Genomic DNA, 18,537 nt, shown 5'->3' with positions numbered 1-18,537 from the left:
TGATCTGTTTTTATATTAACATGGTAATTGATTAATGGGTTTTTGGTATTTTAATGCCATTTTTGGGCTATTTATGGGGTCCAGAGTGCTAAGAGAAAACCATTGACATTCAGTAGGAAACTGACAATGCACTGGCAGGGTTCAAAACACAACCTCAGTGTTTACTGGATAGTGATAATAGCAGTAGAACAACCTAGAACACTTGGCCACAGAGGCTCCAAGTAACATGGTAAGAGTTATTATCAATAAGGAATAACTCATAACTATTATTCCTCAAAGATATGAAAATATAAAGCTTTATAATGTTTTGATTGTAGTTTACATACCTAGATGAAGGACCCTATGGATGTTCTTGTTACCTTACATCACACAACCAGACGGTCAGTACACCACAACAATACTGGTGGACATGGAGAATTCATCCAAACAAACAAAGACAGAAAAAAACACAAACTCAGAAATCATGGCATGATGTGGTAATCTCACACAATAATGTTATAACTGTATCATTGTTCCATTAATGACAAGGATCTCTTTTTGTAGAACTGTTACATCTCTCTTTGTTTCTATGTCATTAATGTCATGGGGGATAAAACATGGATGTGCGTTTGTGGTACTTTTTGAATATATTTGAACATTTCTCTGATTGCTTTCCCTACAACATAAATAAGACACCAATTGTGAGTATTGTCTTGAGAAACAATGATAGTCCATCAGAAGGGGACAATAAATGGCCGACCCATGTTAAGAGATGTTAAGAGAGAGACATATCTCTTGGACGTAAAAGACATCCTTGTAAATTTCAAAAAGAGTAGGCTAATGCGGCAACAAGGCAGTACATGCACACACAAAGTAGAGAGGGATTAATATTATTTGCAATATCTTGTTTCACAATCCACTATGAATAAATGTTTAAACTAAATAGCATAAATAAGAAAAAAACACAAGAATATATTTATTTTATTTGCTTCAGTTTGGAACAGAAAACATCAATAAAAAGTTGGAAAAAGTAGAAGATATTCCATTGTTAAGTCATCTGTACTGGTCTGAAGTAGTCGAGAAATCACACGCACCTTTACATCCTTTTATGCCAGGTAGAGAGTGGGCAGGTGAAGTGACGAAGGTTGCTCTTGTAAGTATCTGTTAAATCACACGCACCTTTACATCCTTTTATGCCAGGGAGAGAGTGGGCAGGTGAAGTGACGAAGGTTGCTCTTGTAAGTATCTGTTAAATCACACGCACCTTTACATCCTTTTATGCCAGGGAGAGAGTGGGCAGGTGAAGTGACGAAGGTTGCTCTTGTAAGTATCTGTTAAATCACACGCACCTTTACATCCTTTTATGCCAGGGAGAGAGTGGGCAGGTGAAGTGACGAAGGTTGCTCTTGTAAGTATCGGTTAAATCACACGCACCTTAACATCCCTTTATGCCAGGTAGAGAGTGGGCAGGTGAAGTGACGAAGGTTGCTCTTGTAAGTATCTGTTAAATCACATGCACCTTAACATCCCTTTATGCCAGGTAGAGAGTGGGCAGGTGAAGTGACGAAGGTTGCTCTTGTAAGTATCTGTTAAATCACACGCACCTTTACACCCCTTTATGCCAGGTAGAGAGTGGGCAGGTGAAGTGACGAAGGTTGCTCTTGTAAGTATCTGTTAAATCACATGCACCTTTACACTAAATCACTCTGACCTGTATTATAATCTTTGTTGATTTTTACGTCCCATTTATGGGCATTATGTTTTTCAGTCTGGGTGCTCATCCCTTTGTCAGTTTGTCCCTCTGTTTGTCTGTGTGTCTGTCCCATTTCAAGTTCAAGTTTTTGGTAAAGGTGGCTTTTGATGAAGTCGAAGTCCATTCAATTTGAAATTTAGTATAAATGTTCCCTATGATATAATCTTTCTAATTTTAATGCCAAATTAAGAGTTTGACCACAATTTGTATGGTCCACTGAATATAAAAAAATATAGTGCAAGTGGAGCATCTGTGTATTATAGACACATTTTAGTTCAGAAATAAAATGTCAAATATAAACACGTCAAGATCTTATTGATACTAAGTTGAAGATAAGTTAGATTTATATTTATTTATTTATTAAGACACAGTAATAAATAATATATCATCTGGTTTCAGATTATATTTATAATGGCTGACTGTGGAAGTTGTAAAAAAGGAATGGAAACATTTAAAAATTTACAGAATTCTGTCAAATATATAGGTATACCTTAGTACAGATTAAGAACTTTTGTGATATGACTAATGAAAGTCATGAAGAATATATATCTTTTGAGCTTCAGGCCAAACAAATGATACTTTTTCTTCATTCCATTATCTACTGTTAAAGAAGTCACTATAAGAAGTTTAGCTATTTTATACCAAAGAAAGCCTGGATCTTTAGACTTAATCATTCAGGGGTCTACATTTACTTACATTTTCATGGATCATTGATAATGTTAACTTTATGTGATACTTGTACTCCCTTTGGAAACATCTATTTGTGAGAACCAAGTAGACATTGTCCTTATGTTTATGAATATGTAAAGATTATTTGTTGCTATGATATATATCCTGTAATATACATGTACACTGTAAAGAATAGAAATTATGAACCGTACTCAGCAGAATTTTAGAAATTACTAATTTAAGTTATCTCCCTTTGTCCATATGCAGAAATTCTAAGTTTCATGTTAACTCTATGTGATACTTGTAGTAAAACTTTAATCTTTAGGACTTTGAACATGAAATCAATCATGGCTAGTAAAGCAGGTTAGATATTTCAGCATGGCACTCTTGTTTTATTGTAGCTGGTGGCTCCGTCTACTTAGTGAATTGTACAGAAGAAGTAGAGCTATGTAAAGAACATGATATTAGGGGATTCCCCACTGTAACAGCCTTCAGAGGACTGGGTTGGTTAGACAGTAGTAAATGTATTTCTGATGAAAGTCAGAGATTATACAAAAGTTACAGAAGAATGGATTACCATGGAGTTTTACAGGTATGTGTCTGAGCCATAAGGTTTTATAGTTTGTAACAGCCTACAGAGGACTTGATTGGTTAGACAGGTATAAAAGGAGCCATATTAGGTTTTATGATCTGTCTCAGAAAGCTAGAAATGTTTTTTTTTGTTTTAAAATTTGAACTGTTTGCTATAAAATGGAAAATAGAACACCCTCTAATCATAAATTCTAACAGAACAACCATTCAACATGATAATGTCAGATGGCACAAATGGAAACTACATTTACAAAAATAAGATTTATTAAAAAAAAGATAACTTAATTTTTTGAATCACCAACATTAAATGTTTTTTTCAACCTGTAAAGGATAAACTAATAAAACACACAAGTCTTTTTAATTTTTAGCTCACCTGGCCCGAAGGGCCAAGTGAGCTTTTCTCATCACTTGGCGTCAGTCGTCCGTCGTCCGTCGTCGTTAACTTTTAGAAAAATCTTCTCCTCTGAAACTACTGGGCCAAATGAAACCAAACTTGGCCACAATCATCATTGGGATATCTAGTTTAAAAAATGTGTGGCGTGACCCGCCAAACAAAACAAGATGGCCACCATGGCTAAAAATAGAACATAGGGGTAAAATGCAGTTTTTGGCTTATAACTCAAAAACCAAAGCATTTAGAGCAAATCTGTCAAAGGGTAAAATTGTAAATCAGGTCAAGATCTATCTGCCCTGAAATTTTCAGATGAATCCGACAACCCGTTGTTTGGTTGCTGCCCCTGAATTGGTAATTTTAGGGAAATTCTGTCCATTTTCACTTATTATCTTGAATATTATTATAGATAGAGATAAACTGTAAACAGCAATAATGTTCAGCAAAGTAAGATCTACAAATAAGTCAACATAACCAAAATGGTCAGTTGACCCCTTTAGGAGTTATTGCCCTTTATAGTCAATTTTTAACCATTTTTCGTTAATCTTAGTAATCTTTTACAAAAATCTTCTCCTCTGAAAATACTGGGCCAAATAAAACCAAACTTGGCCGCAATCATTATTGGGGTTCCTAGTTAAAAAAATGTGTGGCGTGACCTGGCCAACCAACCAAGATGGCTGCCATGGCTAAAAATAGAACATAGGGGTAAAATGCAGGTTTTTGCTTATAACTCAAAAACCAAACCTTTTAGAGCAAATCTGACAAGTGGTAAAATTGTTTATCTAGGCAAGATCTAACTGCCCTGAAATTTTCAGATGAATCCGACAACCCGTTGTTGGGTTGCTGCCCCTGAATTGGTAATTTTATGGAAATTTTGATGTTTTTGGTTATTATCTTGAATATTATTATAGATAGAGATAAACTGTAAACAGCAATAATGTTCAGCAAAGTAAGATCTACAAATAAGTCAACATAACCAAAATGGTCAGTTGACCCCTTTAGGAGTTATTGCCCTTTATAGTCAATTTTTAACCATTTTTCGTTAATCTTAGTAATCTTTTACAAAAATCTTCTTCTCTGAAACTACTGGGCCAGATAAAACCAAACTTGGCCGCAATCATTATTGGGGTTCCTAGTTGAAAAAATGTGTGGCGTGACCCCGCCAACCATCCAAGATGGCTGCCATGGCTAAAAATAGAACATAGGGGTAAAATGCAGTTTTTTGCTTATAACTCAAAAACCAAACCTTTTAGAGCAAATCTGACATGGGGTTAAATTGTATATTTAGGCAAGATCTAACTGCCCTGATTTCAGATGAATCCTACAACCTGTTGTTGGGTTGCTGCCCCTGAATTGGTAATTTTATGGAAATTTTGATGTTTTTGGTTATTATCTTGAATATTATTATAGATAGAGATAAACTGTAAACAGCAATAATGTTCAGCAAAGTAAGATCTACAAATAAGTCAACATAACCAAAATGGTCAGTTGACCCCTTTAGGAGTTATTGCCCTTTATAGTCAATTTTTAACCATTTTTCGTTAATCTTAGTAATCTTTTACAAAAATCTTCTCCTCTGAAAATACTGGGCCAAATAAAACCAAACTTGGCCGCAATCATTATTGGGGTTCCTAGTTAAAAAAATGTGTGGCGTGACCTGGCCAACCAACCAAGATGGCTGCCATGGCTAAAAATAGAACATAGGGGTAAAATGCAGGTTTTTGCTTATAACTCAAAAACCAAACCTTTTAGAGCAAATCTGACAAGTGGTAAAATTGTTTATCTAGGCAAGATCTAACTGCCCTGAAATTTTCAGATGAATCCGACAACCCGTTGTTGGGTTGCTGCCCCTGAATTGGTAATTTTATGGAAATTTTGATGTTTTTGGTTATTATCTTGAATATTATTATAGATAGAGATAAACTGTAAACAGCAATAATGTTCAGCAAAGTAAGATCTACAAATAAGTCAACATAACCAAAATGGTCAGTTGACCCCTTTAGGAGTTATTGCCCTTTATAGTCAATTTTTAACCATTTTTCGTTAATCTTAGTAATCTTTTACAAAAATCTTCTTCTCTGAAACTACTGGGCCAGATAAAACCAAACTTGGCCGCAATCATTATTGGGGTTCCTAGTTGAAAAAATGTGTGGCGTGACCCCGCCAACCATCCAAGATGGCTGCCATGGCTAAAAATAGAACATAGGGGTAAAATGCAGTTTTTTGCTTATAACTCAAAAACCAAACCTTTTAGAGCAAATCTGACATGGGGTTAAATTGTATATTTAGGCAAGATCTAACTGCCCTGATTTCAGATGAATCCTACAACCTGTTGTTGGGTTGCTGCCCCTGAATTGGTAATTTTAGGGAAATTTTGCTGTTTTTGGTCATTATCTTGAATATTATTATAGATAGAGATGAACTGTAAACATCATTATTGTTCAGCACAGTAAGATCTACAAATAAATCAACATGAACAAAATTGTCAGTTGACCCCTTTAGGAGTTATTGTCCTTTATAGTCAATTTTTAACAATTTTCCTGAAATTTGTAAATTTTTACTAACATTTTCCACTGAAACTACTGGGCCAAGTTTAATATAGATAGAAATAATTGTTAGCAGCAAGAATCTTCAGTAAAATAAGATGTACAAACACTTCACTATCACAAAAACATAATTTTGTCATGAATCCATCTGCGTCCTTTGTTTAATATTCACATAGACCAAGGTGAGCGACACAGGCTCTTTAGAGCCTCTAGTTAATTTCATGACTGAATTTTTCTGGGTTTTTTTTTACATATTTTTTACATAGTTAAAATTGTAATCTGAAACTGACAGTAGAATTTAAACAGAAAAGATCTTTTATGTTCTAAATTCACTCTGTTCAAAAGAACATAAAGTATTTATGTGCTAAATCTCTCTAGATTTTTGTAAAGCATACATATCTGAGCACATTCAGATATGTACCTTTATACAATAAAGGCATAATAGAAAACTAAATACATATTTAGGTACTGTTAGGCGCAATGACCATCTCAATTCTAATAACTATAGATCCAGAGATCACATCAAACACCATTAACAGTTCATGTTTTGAATACGGCAACCATGCATCTATGAAAACAAATCCCGGTTTATAAACATCCCAAAATCAACAATACCGGTAAAATACAGCTATCAAACATACAAAATATATACAAAACACATTAATTCTTTACATACAACTTCAATACATTAAAAAACAGATTTCTTAATGAAAATTAAACTTCAATACAAAGGAAACGTATGATAATGGTCACTGCCCAAACCTCGATAATTAAATCTTGTGCAAACTTTCTTTATATACTGACCGCCAAAACCGGTTTACAACTATTGTGAAAACACAATAGAGTAAATTACATACTTCAAAAATCAAACGCGAACCGCACATAAATATATTTTTCATGGATTATGATTAATGAAGATAGCAGTTTTTACCTTTTATATGTGCATACCTCGATAAAGGCCTGCAACTTAAGAAAATCTGAAAATTAGTTAACTTAGATACTCTACATGCTCTAGGTTACAAGAGCAGAATTATTTGTAATGCATTTTTTCATAGGACCCCAGTGATATTCAAATATTTATTTCTTGAAGAATAAACAAACTAGAAAAAAATGGGAAGCAGTTCCTGAGACTATAGATGTCAGCCTTTTATTACATCAAAAACAAAAAAGTATATGGTCATGCAGTAAAAAGTGCCCTAAAATGCAGTTGTTATGGAAGCTTCCTAATTTTGCACTCAATTGGAAAGGTTAATTTTGAATGGATCCTCAGTTAATAAATTTTTTTTTTTTATCTTCTGCACATTGTTAATTATGAATTCAATTTTCACAAATTTTCAAACCTAAATGAATAAGCTTTCAAATAAAAAATAATTCCAACTTGCATCATCCAATCAGGAGCTTCCAAGCTTTTTTTTCTGAGTACCATCTTGGGGTAAAAAAGTTGCTGGTTGAATGTAAACAAATAATTGCGCTCTTGTAACCTCTAATAGATATCAAAATTATCTCCCCTTGACCACTCATCCTTTCCTGGTGCATTTGAATTATCATTTTATGTTTCTTTAATCAATTGTATTATATTGTATTGTATTGTATTTCAAAATAGTATTAATGTGTATTTGTAGGCCAAACCAATAATGGTGTGGTTTGGAGAAATAGCTAGTTCTGCAGTAAAAGACAGATTATTTGATTGGCCTAAGCAACAATTAGTGGTAAGTAAAGAAATATAAATCATCAGGCTGTATGTTTCATTTGACATAACATAACATGTATTCAGTATAGATGTATTAATTTGTCTTTATTATACAGCTTCTGTTTATGCCACAGAGTGGTAGTTATATTATTTTAAATCAAGCAAGTTGGGTTTTTTATTGAACAGGTGTATCTGATTGACTTGATTGGCTTTGAACTCTGTTTCAGATATCAGTGCTTTGAACTCTGTTTCAGATATCAGTGCTTTGAACTCTGTTTCAGATATCAGTGCTTTGAACTCTGTTTCAGAGATCAGTGCTTTGAACTCTGTTTCAGAGATCAGTGCTTTGAACTCTGTTTCAGAGATCAGTGCTTTGAACTCTGTTTCAGATATCAGTGCTATTCGAAATAACCAAAAAGTGCAGCATGATAGAGTGTCAACTCATATAACCATCTTTTTCTATTCATTGATTTTCTTTTCACAGGAAGATGTAAGACTGGTTGCTGTCCTGGTACCTAAAGCATCTAGATTCCTTCCTATTCCTCAAGGCAGAAAACAGAATTATTATTTCTCTTATGAGTGTTATAGATTGATATGTGAAAGACTGTATGGTAAAGCTACCTGTTATTCAGTATACAGTAAAGAACTACCACAAATAGAATTTAAACAGAAAGATTTAGATGTTGTTGTATCTAAGGTAATATATTTTCATGGTATAGATTCATTAAAAACGAAGAAATTCAATTAATAAAAAAAGGGTATAAAAAAAAGTTATAAATTTCAAATATATGATTCCTGCATAACTTCCTTCTTCATTTTACTGCATAGTCAACATACGACAGCTAGATACTAATAATAATAGCTTATTGGTAGAAACAAAACATTTTCAGATTCAAACTTATTTAAATTCAGGACAGTTTGAATACCGTTTAAAAAGAAGTGCATTCGAATTTTAAGAAGTCTGCATTCAAACATAAAAAAATGAAAAATGAGATTCTTAATGTGTGATACTGATAACGCAAGTTGAAAATTTGTTGTATTTGCTTTATATATAATATTAAGATAACAATATGATATATATATTCAGAAACTATTGCAATGTTTTCATTATTGCGAAAAAATGCGACAATTATTGCAATAGTTTAAATTCACATTTTGAAATTATTTTTATGAAATAAACAGGGGTTTTCTCAGTATCGCAAAAATTAAAATAGCATTTTAGTCTAAAATGACATTGCAATAATAAATGCATGCAATAATTTCTAAATTTACAGTACATATATGTGTTAAACATGTTATAATGAATATTGATCAGATAATTCTACAAAGAAAGGATGGAGTTGATGCTACCCTGATGCAGATCGGTCATACACTCAGCCAGTCCTTAGAGAATCAACAAAACACAAAGTTACACATGTTCCACAAAACTCATAGGTAATTTGTTATCTACACTGACAAAGTTACACATGTTCCACAAAACTCATAGGTAATTTGTTATCTACACTGACAAAGTTACACATGTTCCACAAAACTCATAGGTAATTTGTTATCTTCACTGACAAAGTTACATTTGTTCCACATAACTCATAGGTAATTTGTTATCTTCACTGACAAAGTTACATTTGTTCCACAAAACTCATAATTAATTTGTTATCTTCACTGACAAAGTTACATTTGTTCCACATAACTCATAGGTAATTTGTTATCTTCACTGACAAAGTTACACATGTTCCACAAAACTCATAGGTAATTTGTTATCTACACTGACAAAGTTACACATGTTCCACAAAACTCATAGGTAATTTGTTATCTACACTGACAAAGTTACACATGTTCCACAAAACTCATAGGTAATTTGTTATCTTCACTGACAAAGTTACACATGTTCCACAAAACTCATAGGTAATTTGTTATCTTCACTGACAAAGTTACACATGTTCCACAAAACTCATAGGTAATTTGTTATCTTCACTGACAAAGTTACACATCTTCCACAAAACTCATAGGTAATGTGTTATCTACACTGACAAAGTTCCACATGTTCACTGACAAAGTTACACATGTTCCACAAAACTCATAGGTAATTTGTTATCTACACTGACAAAGTTACATATGTTCCACAAAACTCATAGGTAATTTGTTATCTACACTGACAAAGTTACACATGTTCCACAAAACTCATAGGTAATTTGTTATCTTCACTGACAAAGTTACACATGTTCCACAAAACTCATAGGTAATTTGTTATCTTCACTGACAAAGTTATACATGTTCCACAAAACTCATAGGTAATTTGTTATCTACACTGACAAAGTTACACATGTTCCACAAAACTCATAGGTAATTTGTTATCTACACTGACAAAGTTACACATGTTCCACAAAACTCATAGGTAATTTGTTATCTTCACTGACAAAGTTACACATGTTCCACAAAACTCATAGGTAATTTGTTATCTACACTGACAAAGTTACACATGTTCCACAAAACTCATAGGTAATTTGTTATCTTCACTGACAAAGTTACATTTGTTCCACATAACTCATAGGTAATTTGTTATCTTCACTGACAAAGTTACATTTGTTCCACAAAACTCATAATTAATTTGTTATCTTCACTGACAAAGTTACATTTGTTCCACATAACTCATAGGTAATTTGTTATCTTCACTGACAAAGTTACACATGTTCCACAAAACTCATAGGTAATTTGTTATCTACACTGACAAAGTTACACATGTTCCACAAAACTCATAGGTAATTTGTTATCTACACTGACAAAGTTACACATGTTCCACAAAACTCATAGGTAATTTGTTATCTTCACTGACAAAGTTACACATGTTCCACAAAACTCATAGGTAATTTGTTATCTTCACTGACAAAGTTACACATGTTCCACAAAACTCATAGGTAATTTGTTATCTTCACTGACAAAGTTACACATGTTCCACAAAACTCATAGGTAATGTGTTATCTACACTGACAAAGTTCCACATGTTCACTGACAAAGTTACACATGTTCCACAAAACTCATAGGTAATTTGTTATCTACACTGACAAAGTTACATATGTTCCACAAAACTCATAGGTAATTTGTTATCTACACTGACAAAGTTACACATGTTCCACAAAACTCATAGGTAATTTGTTATCTTCACTGACAAAGTTACACATGTTCCACAAAACTCATAGGTAATTTGTTATCTTCACTGACAAAGTTATACATGTTCCACAAAACTCATAGGTAATTTGTTATCTACACTGACAAAGTTACACATGTTCCACAAAACTCATAGGTAATTTGTTATCTACACTGACAAAGTTACACATGTTCCACAAAACTCATAGGTAATTTGTTATCTACACTGACAAAGTTACACATGTTCCACAAAACTCATAGGTAATTTGTTATCTACACTGATAAAGTTACACATGTTCCACAAAACTCATAGGTAATTTGTTATCTACACTGACAAAGTTACACATGTTCCACAAAACTCATAGGTAATTTGTTATCTACACTGACAAAGTTACACATGTTCCACAAAACTCATAGGTAATTTGTTATCTACAAAGTCTTTAGATAATCAGTTTAATATAAATTTATACATATTTCACAAAGCTCATTTATCCAGTGATACATCATTGTACTCAAATAGGTATACTTTTTCCTTCCATCCTTGTGTCTGTCTGTCTGTCTGTCAATATACAACTTCTATTTTTTTCAGCTACTACATATCTTTCTTTTCTGTTACTTATATACATCCTGTCAGTCTCTTTCTTGAATTAAAGTTTGTGTTAATTTTTTATAGCAACTACAAATAAGACTTTCTTGGTTTATGCTACAGAGCTTCAGAATTGCTAGCGTTTGTTTATTTCTTTTCACTGAAATTCAAGAGGGGTGTATTAATTAGTGAATATGTGAAAATTAGATCTTTCCTTATTAATCTACATCAAGTATATTAAATTCGCAAAATTTAATAGTCTGAAAGTAATCTAAAAAGGGTAAAACCTGAAATAAAGTATCAGAGAAAATAAGATGGTTTACAGTATACACAGTTAACAGTTTTGAGAGGGAATAATTTAGGTACATAATTTTAATCATTTTTCACAAAGCTCATACTTTTCTTAAGCTAACAGAATCTTTCTCAGTCATGCAAGATCAAACATTGTAACAAACAGTGAATCACTGTTATAAATAATCAGAGGGTTCATATGTACAGTCAGACAGCTTTTTAAAGCATGAAATTCACTCAATGATCCATGTTTCATTTGTAGATATAAAATAGGGCACGGTCAGAAATGTGAAACTGACCATGCTGCTTGTACAGATATTATAACAGCCTTCACTTTGGACCATTCACGTCTGCCAATAACCCAGATCAACTCTAATGCATTCCATACCTCAGATAGGTAAGAATTTACACATTCTTATGATGTCTTGGGTTAAATTTGGGTTTATGCAACTATATTTAGGATGGGTAGGGCAATTAATAATGCATCAAAATTAAAAATTTTGTTTTTTGTGAAATTGTAATAAGGGGTAATAAATATACAGGACATAAACAGAATTCACCAAATCTATTTCTTCAGTTTGACAAAGGAAAACAAACCTGTTGTTAAAAAAACAAACTCTTGAGATATATTTTTTATCTCCGGATTTACAGATTCAATATTTTACTTACAAGTTGTACTCTATTTTATTGACATTGTTCTAAGATTATTCAAATTATCTGGTTCAAATACACATACAATAATATATTTTCTGCTTATGATTTGTAGCATGTGATTTATAATGTAAAAGAAAAAAATAATGATTTTTTGTAGAGCCTGCAACTTTTGTTGCAGAAAGCTCGACATAGGGATAGTGATCCAGCGGCGGTGGCGGTGGCTACGGCTACGGCGGGGGCGGCGGCGTTAGCTAACTTCTTAAAAGCTTCATATTTTAGAAGGTAGAAGACCTGGATGCTTCATACTTTGTATATAGATGCCTCGTGTTACGAACTTTCCGTCAGTCACATGTCTTTGACCTCATTTTCATGCTTCAGTGACTACTTGAAAAAAAAGTTAATATTTTTTGTAATGTTAAATTTTCTCTTATTATAAGTAATTGGATAACTATATTTGGTATGTGCGTAACTTGCAAGGTCCTCATGCCTGTCAGACAGTTTTCACTTGACCTCGACCTCATTTCATGGATCAGTGAACAAGGTTAAGTTTTGGTGGTCAAGTCCATAGGGCTAGTATATTCAGTGTATGGAGGGACTGTAATGTGTACATGCCCAACTGGCAGATGTCATCTGACCTTGACCTCATTTTCATGGTTCAGTGGTTATAGTTAGATTTTTGTGTTTTGGTCTATTTTCCTCATACTTTATGCAATAGATCTTCTATATTTGTTGTATGGAATGATTGTAAGGTGTACATGTCAGCGGCAGATGTCATCTGACCTTGACCTCATTTTTATGGTTCAGTGGTCAAAGTTAAGTTTTTGAGTTTTGGTCTTTTTATCTAATACTATATGCCATAGGTCAACTATATTTGGTGTATGGAAATATTTTATGATCTATATGTCAGTCGCACAGGTGTTATTTGACTTCGACCTCATTTTCATGGTTCATTGCTCAGTGTTAATTTTTTTTTTTTTTTTGTGTGTTTTGGTCTATTTTTCTTAAACTATAAGTAATAGGTCAACTATATTTGTTGTATGGAAGCATTGTTAGCTATAAGTGTCTACCTGGCATGGTTCATCTGACCTTGACCTCATTTTCATGGTTCACTGGTCTTTTTTTAGTTTTCTTGGTTAATGTTAAGTTTATGTGAAAGTTTTTAATAAAGCTTCATACTTAGGACTATCAACATAATATGAATGATTTGTAAAGAAGGCGAGACATTTCAGCGTGTGCACTCTTGTTTGGAAAACCTGAGTTGTAGAAAAAAGCAGAATTTTTGTAATAACTAATTTAAGTTATCTCCCTTTGAACACTTGCAGAAATTCAAACTTTTTTGTTTGCATTAAAATTGTGTTATTACCAATAATTACATACTGAAGGGATTGCTTCTAAGCTGTTAATTTCTGAGCCCCAGATGTTTTTTATGGCATCATATTGTCAAAACGATGAGAATGGTTGATCCCAAGGAAGATATCACAGTTTAATCTTCTGTATTGATAATACTAGTAAATGCATTATGTAGCCTATTTTGTGCATTTCTGGGATTGAAAATATATCGTCACTTATTGTACGCATTTCACATTGGTTTCCAATAACTTCCTTTATCATACCAAAAATTTTAATACATATTCTTACTAATTCACACCTGCCAAGTTTTCAAAATGCCAATGGGGGTTTTGCGTGCAAGATATCTGCCATACTTCTATAAAACCTTCAAGGGAGCCTTCAAATTCAGTGTAATGTTGTTTTTAGGCTTCTTCATAGTTTTATAAGCCTCAATTCATTGTAAAATTAATTGCTTTGTTAAAATTGTGGACATAATTGCCCTTTAAAACTTTCAATTTGGGAGCCACCATGGGGGAAATCTCCCGCAAATAGTTACAGTTGGCAGGTATGTTATTATTGCCATGCATGTATGAAATGTACATAAGTTATTGAATTTTTACATTTGTAGCTTAGACAGTGAAGACTTACCAATATTGATTGCTTTAGTCTACAAAGATAATATAACAGATACAGCCTCATTTTCACAGGTACGTTTTTTTTATGATTTAAAGAACCTTTTGTTTGCCATGTAGATTAATATGATAGATTATGTAAAAATGAAAATTGTGTTTCATGAAATTAAAGTATATTCAATATTAGGTTTAACTGTAGTTACAAATAGGATGTACCTATGAATCTAGTAAATGTCATGGTCAAAAAATTGTTTTTTGGTCTTGATTAGATTATGTCTGTTGACAAGAATATTCAATTTGTTAGATATGCAATCAGGCATTTGGAGTTGTGGTTCTAACATACACTAAAGCAGTTTGCAGGAATGCTTTTAAAAAAGGTGGTGTAACTAGTTCATATTTCTTTCAGTGATGGATTCCATTACAAGATACTGTATAGCAGGTTATTTTCACTGATGTAAATTTGCTTTTTTCATTGAACAAGGTATATGAAATGTTTTGGCAGTTATTATTTTGGTAATTTCAAAAACCTTTTTAAATTTTTCGAATTTATTTTGACGATTTTGTTCTATCTGCAAAAATAAGCGAAAAAAAGGTGCACCCTGCAAAAAATAACCTGCTATACAGTATTGTAAACTTTCACAGGTTTCAGTAAGCACTAGTCTTGTACTGGAATAGTTCAGTTATATTTACAGTAATTTTATATATTTCCAGGTTTTAACAGAGATAGCCTACCAGTTTTACAATGATATAATTGTTATATTCACAGTAATTTTATATATTTCCAGGTTTTAACAGAGATAGCCTACCAGTTTTACAATGATATAATTGTTATATTCACAGTAATTTTATATATTTCCAGGTTTTAACAGAGATAGCCTACCAGTTTTACAATGATATAATTGTTATGACCCTGGACGTAGAAGAGTTTCCAGCATGGGCAGGACAGTTTTTGCCCTTAGACTACACTAAAGTTATGATTAAATGTAAGAACCTCTCAAGTAATGCAGTTACATCATAAAACGTTAACTTCATGCTTTTTTAAGTTTATGATTTACTTATGAAATGCAATAATTGAAATAATACACATAACAACTTGTCCAAAGGGAAAAGACGAAGCAAGAAGGTATTTTTATTATGCTCCATTTATTGGCATTATGTGTCCTGTCTTATGAGTCCGTTCGTTTGTATGTCCCACTTCAAGTTAAAGTTTTTTGTCGAGGTAGTGTTCATAAAGTTGAAGTTCAATCAACTTGAAACTTAATACACATGTTCCCTATGATATGATCTTTCTAAATTTTAATGCCAAATAGTTATACCCCCATTTTCACTGCCCGTTGAACACAGAAAGTGATAGTGTGGATGGGGCATCCGTGTACTGAGAATACATTCTTGTTTTCATTTGTGGTACAGGTGGTTAGTACTTGTATTAAAGTTACATATTCATGGATTCAAATGGATAAGGAAAAAAATTATATATAATTTATCTACTTGAAAATGGATCTATTACACTTTCAAGACAGAAACTAACCAACTCAAATCTATGTAGATAGTTTTAATGTTTCTAAATAGACTATGCTCTGATGTCTCAAGTCCTAAAAAGGCCATCAAACATCAGAGCAATCTTGGACTTATCATAAACATGATCTCCTATTGATGGAAATTGATATCCATCTATCTGAAAACATAATTTGACAGTCATTTTAAGAACTGTGTGCCAGTTAAAAAGGGTTTTACTAAAGAAAATTTAACACAAATAAAATCAAGTAAGATAAACAACACTATAATTAGATATGAGAATAACATGAGAAGCTTATCTTTATGCAAAACTCCAGAACATAAATGGTGAAAAAGTATGGTCAGTTTGTTAAAAGGCTCTTCTGCTTCATAACAGCTGCAAATCTTTAAACATTGTTTAACCAAACTGTTATATTTACCTTTTTGTGAGAATGTCTCTTACTTTCTTATCCCCTAAATAAAATATATATTATATTTTTCTTTATAGATGATGGTGATCCAAAATTATTATTTGACTATCCTAGAGTCTGTATGGTAAAGAAGAATGACCACAATCATGCTGCGTTCTACCCACCACTGGATCAAGATCGCTGGTCAGTGGATTGGTTTGAACCATACAAATTAAAGCAGTTTATATTGGATTACTTAGATGATCCTTCACACAATGTTATAGAAACAGAACATTTCTAGTATCATGCTTTATTTTCTGTGACAAATGCTAGTGAGATATAGGAATAAAATGGAATTAAGAAAACCAAAAAAACTTTTTAACTTCTAGATATGAATGCATGACTGGTTCTAAGAATGATAATCTTACATGCATGTGCTGTTTTCAACTTCATTTTCATTATTCAGTGACTTTTAAAAATCTTTATGCATAATTCATGTAAGATTAACATATTATGTAAAATTTCATTTGAAAGGTTTATGACATAAACATTTTGAAAATGATTGATCAGCAATCCCTCCATTGTGCCCATAATTTATACATATATGTTTGTATTTGTATCATTCTTAATATATTGCAGCAATTTTTTGTATGAATTTTACATTATTAATATATATTAACTGGATATACGAGTTTCTGTCTTCATCCACTATTTATTTTTGTATGAATGTTTATTTAGAATTACTGTGGATTAATTTATTTTTGTATCAATGTGTATTTAGAATTACTGTGGATTCATTTATTTTTTAGGTATCCAATTATTTTGGATTGAGGAAAACTTGCATTTCTGTGGATATTTTATATTTCGATTTTTTTGTAAGTTTGCATACATTCCTTTGTAATTCATTGAACATTTGATTTCGTGGTTAACTTTTATCCACGAAATCCATTAAAATTAGTATCTGACGAAGAATAATGAATCCACAGCAGTAATTTGTTAATTCAGTTTAGAATGAATGCACTCTGATTTTTATTGTCACAACATTCCAGAATATATATAATTGTTCTGTTAACATGATTAAAGAAAGATTTCTATTTGTTGGTGAATGAAAACAAATTGTTAGCATATTTTTTTAATTTAATATTTATATATATTTTTTACATGTTTTACAATGAGAGCTGGTTCTCTCAATTGAATTTTCTTGTTATTATACATTGGGTTATCTCCCCTTCCCATCAGAGTGAATAAGTCCATTATTGTATTATGCTATCTCGAGATGCAATCACATAATAAATCAAACATGAATTTATATCCAACATTTTTTAATGAAATTGAAGTAGGCTATATGGCAAACAGAAAAGCTGATTTTGTTAGATTTTTTTTCTTCAACTAGTTATTTAAAATATATGTACTTTTTGTAAATTGCTGAAAGCTACTTTTAGTAATAACATTTATTAGACTTTTTGATGTACTAATATTTTATATATTTATACTATATTAACAATTAAACTATTATATAAAGTAAAATAAAAAAAAATAATTTATTTTTTCATTTGCCCAAGAAGAAGTGGATGTTTGATGATTCATCTGGTGCCTAAAAATCCTGTCATATGAATACAACAATATAATGTGGCATCATCCAACATGCATATTTGACCAAATATACATTGGAATAAGATTTACTTTTCTAGATGAAATTAAATAAAGAAAAATGAAACCCCCTCCCCCCTAAAAAGCAAACCAACAGATGTATCAGTCAATTCCATATTAAATGTATGGATTTGCAGAAGGGTATTACATATTTAATACTAGGTACTTGACAATCTACACTAGTGACTTATCAGAAAGCTTATAAGTCTTTATTTCAAATTAAATGGGCTGTAAATGTTGGTTTAACTTTCAGACTAAATTTATTCTGGTACTCATCAAGTGCTCAGATATGTTTTTAATAATAAAGAGAAGATTTATCAGGTTTTCCAGACATTATAACATCTAATGGATGATGGTATCTAAGAGCTGTCTGATAACTATACCACTTGTTAACTTTTGAAAGCCTACACACATCTGATTTGATAAAGATTGCTTCAAGTAGGTCATGCTGTTTCTCAGAATAATAAACAGAAGTCATTACTGCCAGTGTTACAATTAAGTTGTGAATGAACAAACACCATAGTTGATGTAAATATTTAATGTAGAAAAGTGATGTTACAATACGATACAATACAATATGTGTTGATTCCAATTAAGTTAAGATCCCTTAGGGATCATTGACCAGGATACAGTCAGAACTCATGTACAAAAATATAGTACATTAATACAATGTATAGTATTCATTTAAACAAATGATATAAGATGATTTTATATTCGTTTTGAGGTCAAAG

At 32.0% G+C, this 18,537-nt stretch overlaps 1 protein-coding gene across 5 annotated transcripts in view; it reads left to right on the top strand.

Annotated features, from left to right (window-relative positions):
- LOC134713675 (uncharacterized) overlaps positions 1-17,623 on the top strand; it is a 29,892-nt gene extending 12,269 nt beyond the window's left edge. For 3 of the 5 annotated variants that reach the window (XM_063574990.1, XM_063574967.1, XM_063574997.1), the window contains 11 exons: positions 318-476; positions 974-1,132; positions 2,132-2,216; positions 2,803-2,993; positions 7,552-7,638; positions 8,104-8,316; positions 8,935-9,053; positions 11,900-12,034; positions 14,249-14,327; positions 15,112-15,235; positions 16,255-17,623. In XM_063574990.1, the coding sequence (XP_063431060.1) occupies positions 318-476; positions 974-1,132; positions 2,132-2,216; positions 2,803-2,993; positions 7,552-7,638; positions 8,104-8,316; positions 8,935-9,053; positions 11,900-12,034; positions 14,249-14,327; positions 15,112-15,235; positions 16,255-16,457 (1,554 nt within the window). In that variant the 3' untranslated portion in view covers positions 16,458-17,623. Of the gene's footprint in view, positions 1-317; positions 477-973; positions 1,133-1,179; positions 1,218-1,349; positions 1,388-2,131; positions 2,217-2,802; positions 2,994-7,551; positions 7,639-8,103; positions 8,317-8,934; positions 9,054-11,899; positions 12,035-14,248; positions 14,328-15,111; positions 15,236-16,254 lie in introns of all 5 variants that reach the window. The other 2 variants (XM_063574982.1, XM_063574974.1) reach the window with 2 other exon arrangements.
- The last annotated feature ends 914 nt before the right edge of the window (positions 17,624-18,537 follow it).

The sequence above is a fragment of the Mytilus trossulus genome, chromosome 1 (genome assembly GCF_036588685.1).
Source record: "Mytilus trossulus isolate FHL-02 chromosome 1, PNRI_Mtr1.1.1.hap1, whole genome shotgun sequence".
Lineage (NCBI taxonomy): Eukaryota > Metazoa > Mollusca > Bivalvia > Mytilida > Mytilidae > Mytilus > Mytilus trossulus.
This window is presented reverse-complemented; position numbering and strand designations above follow the sequence as displayed.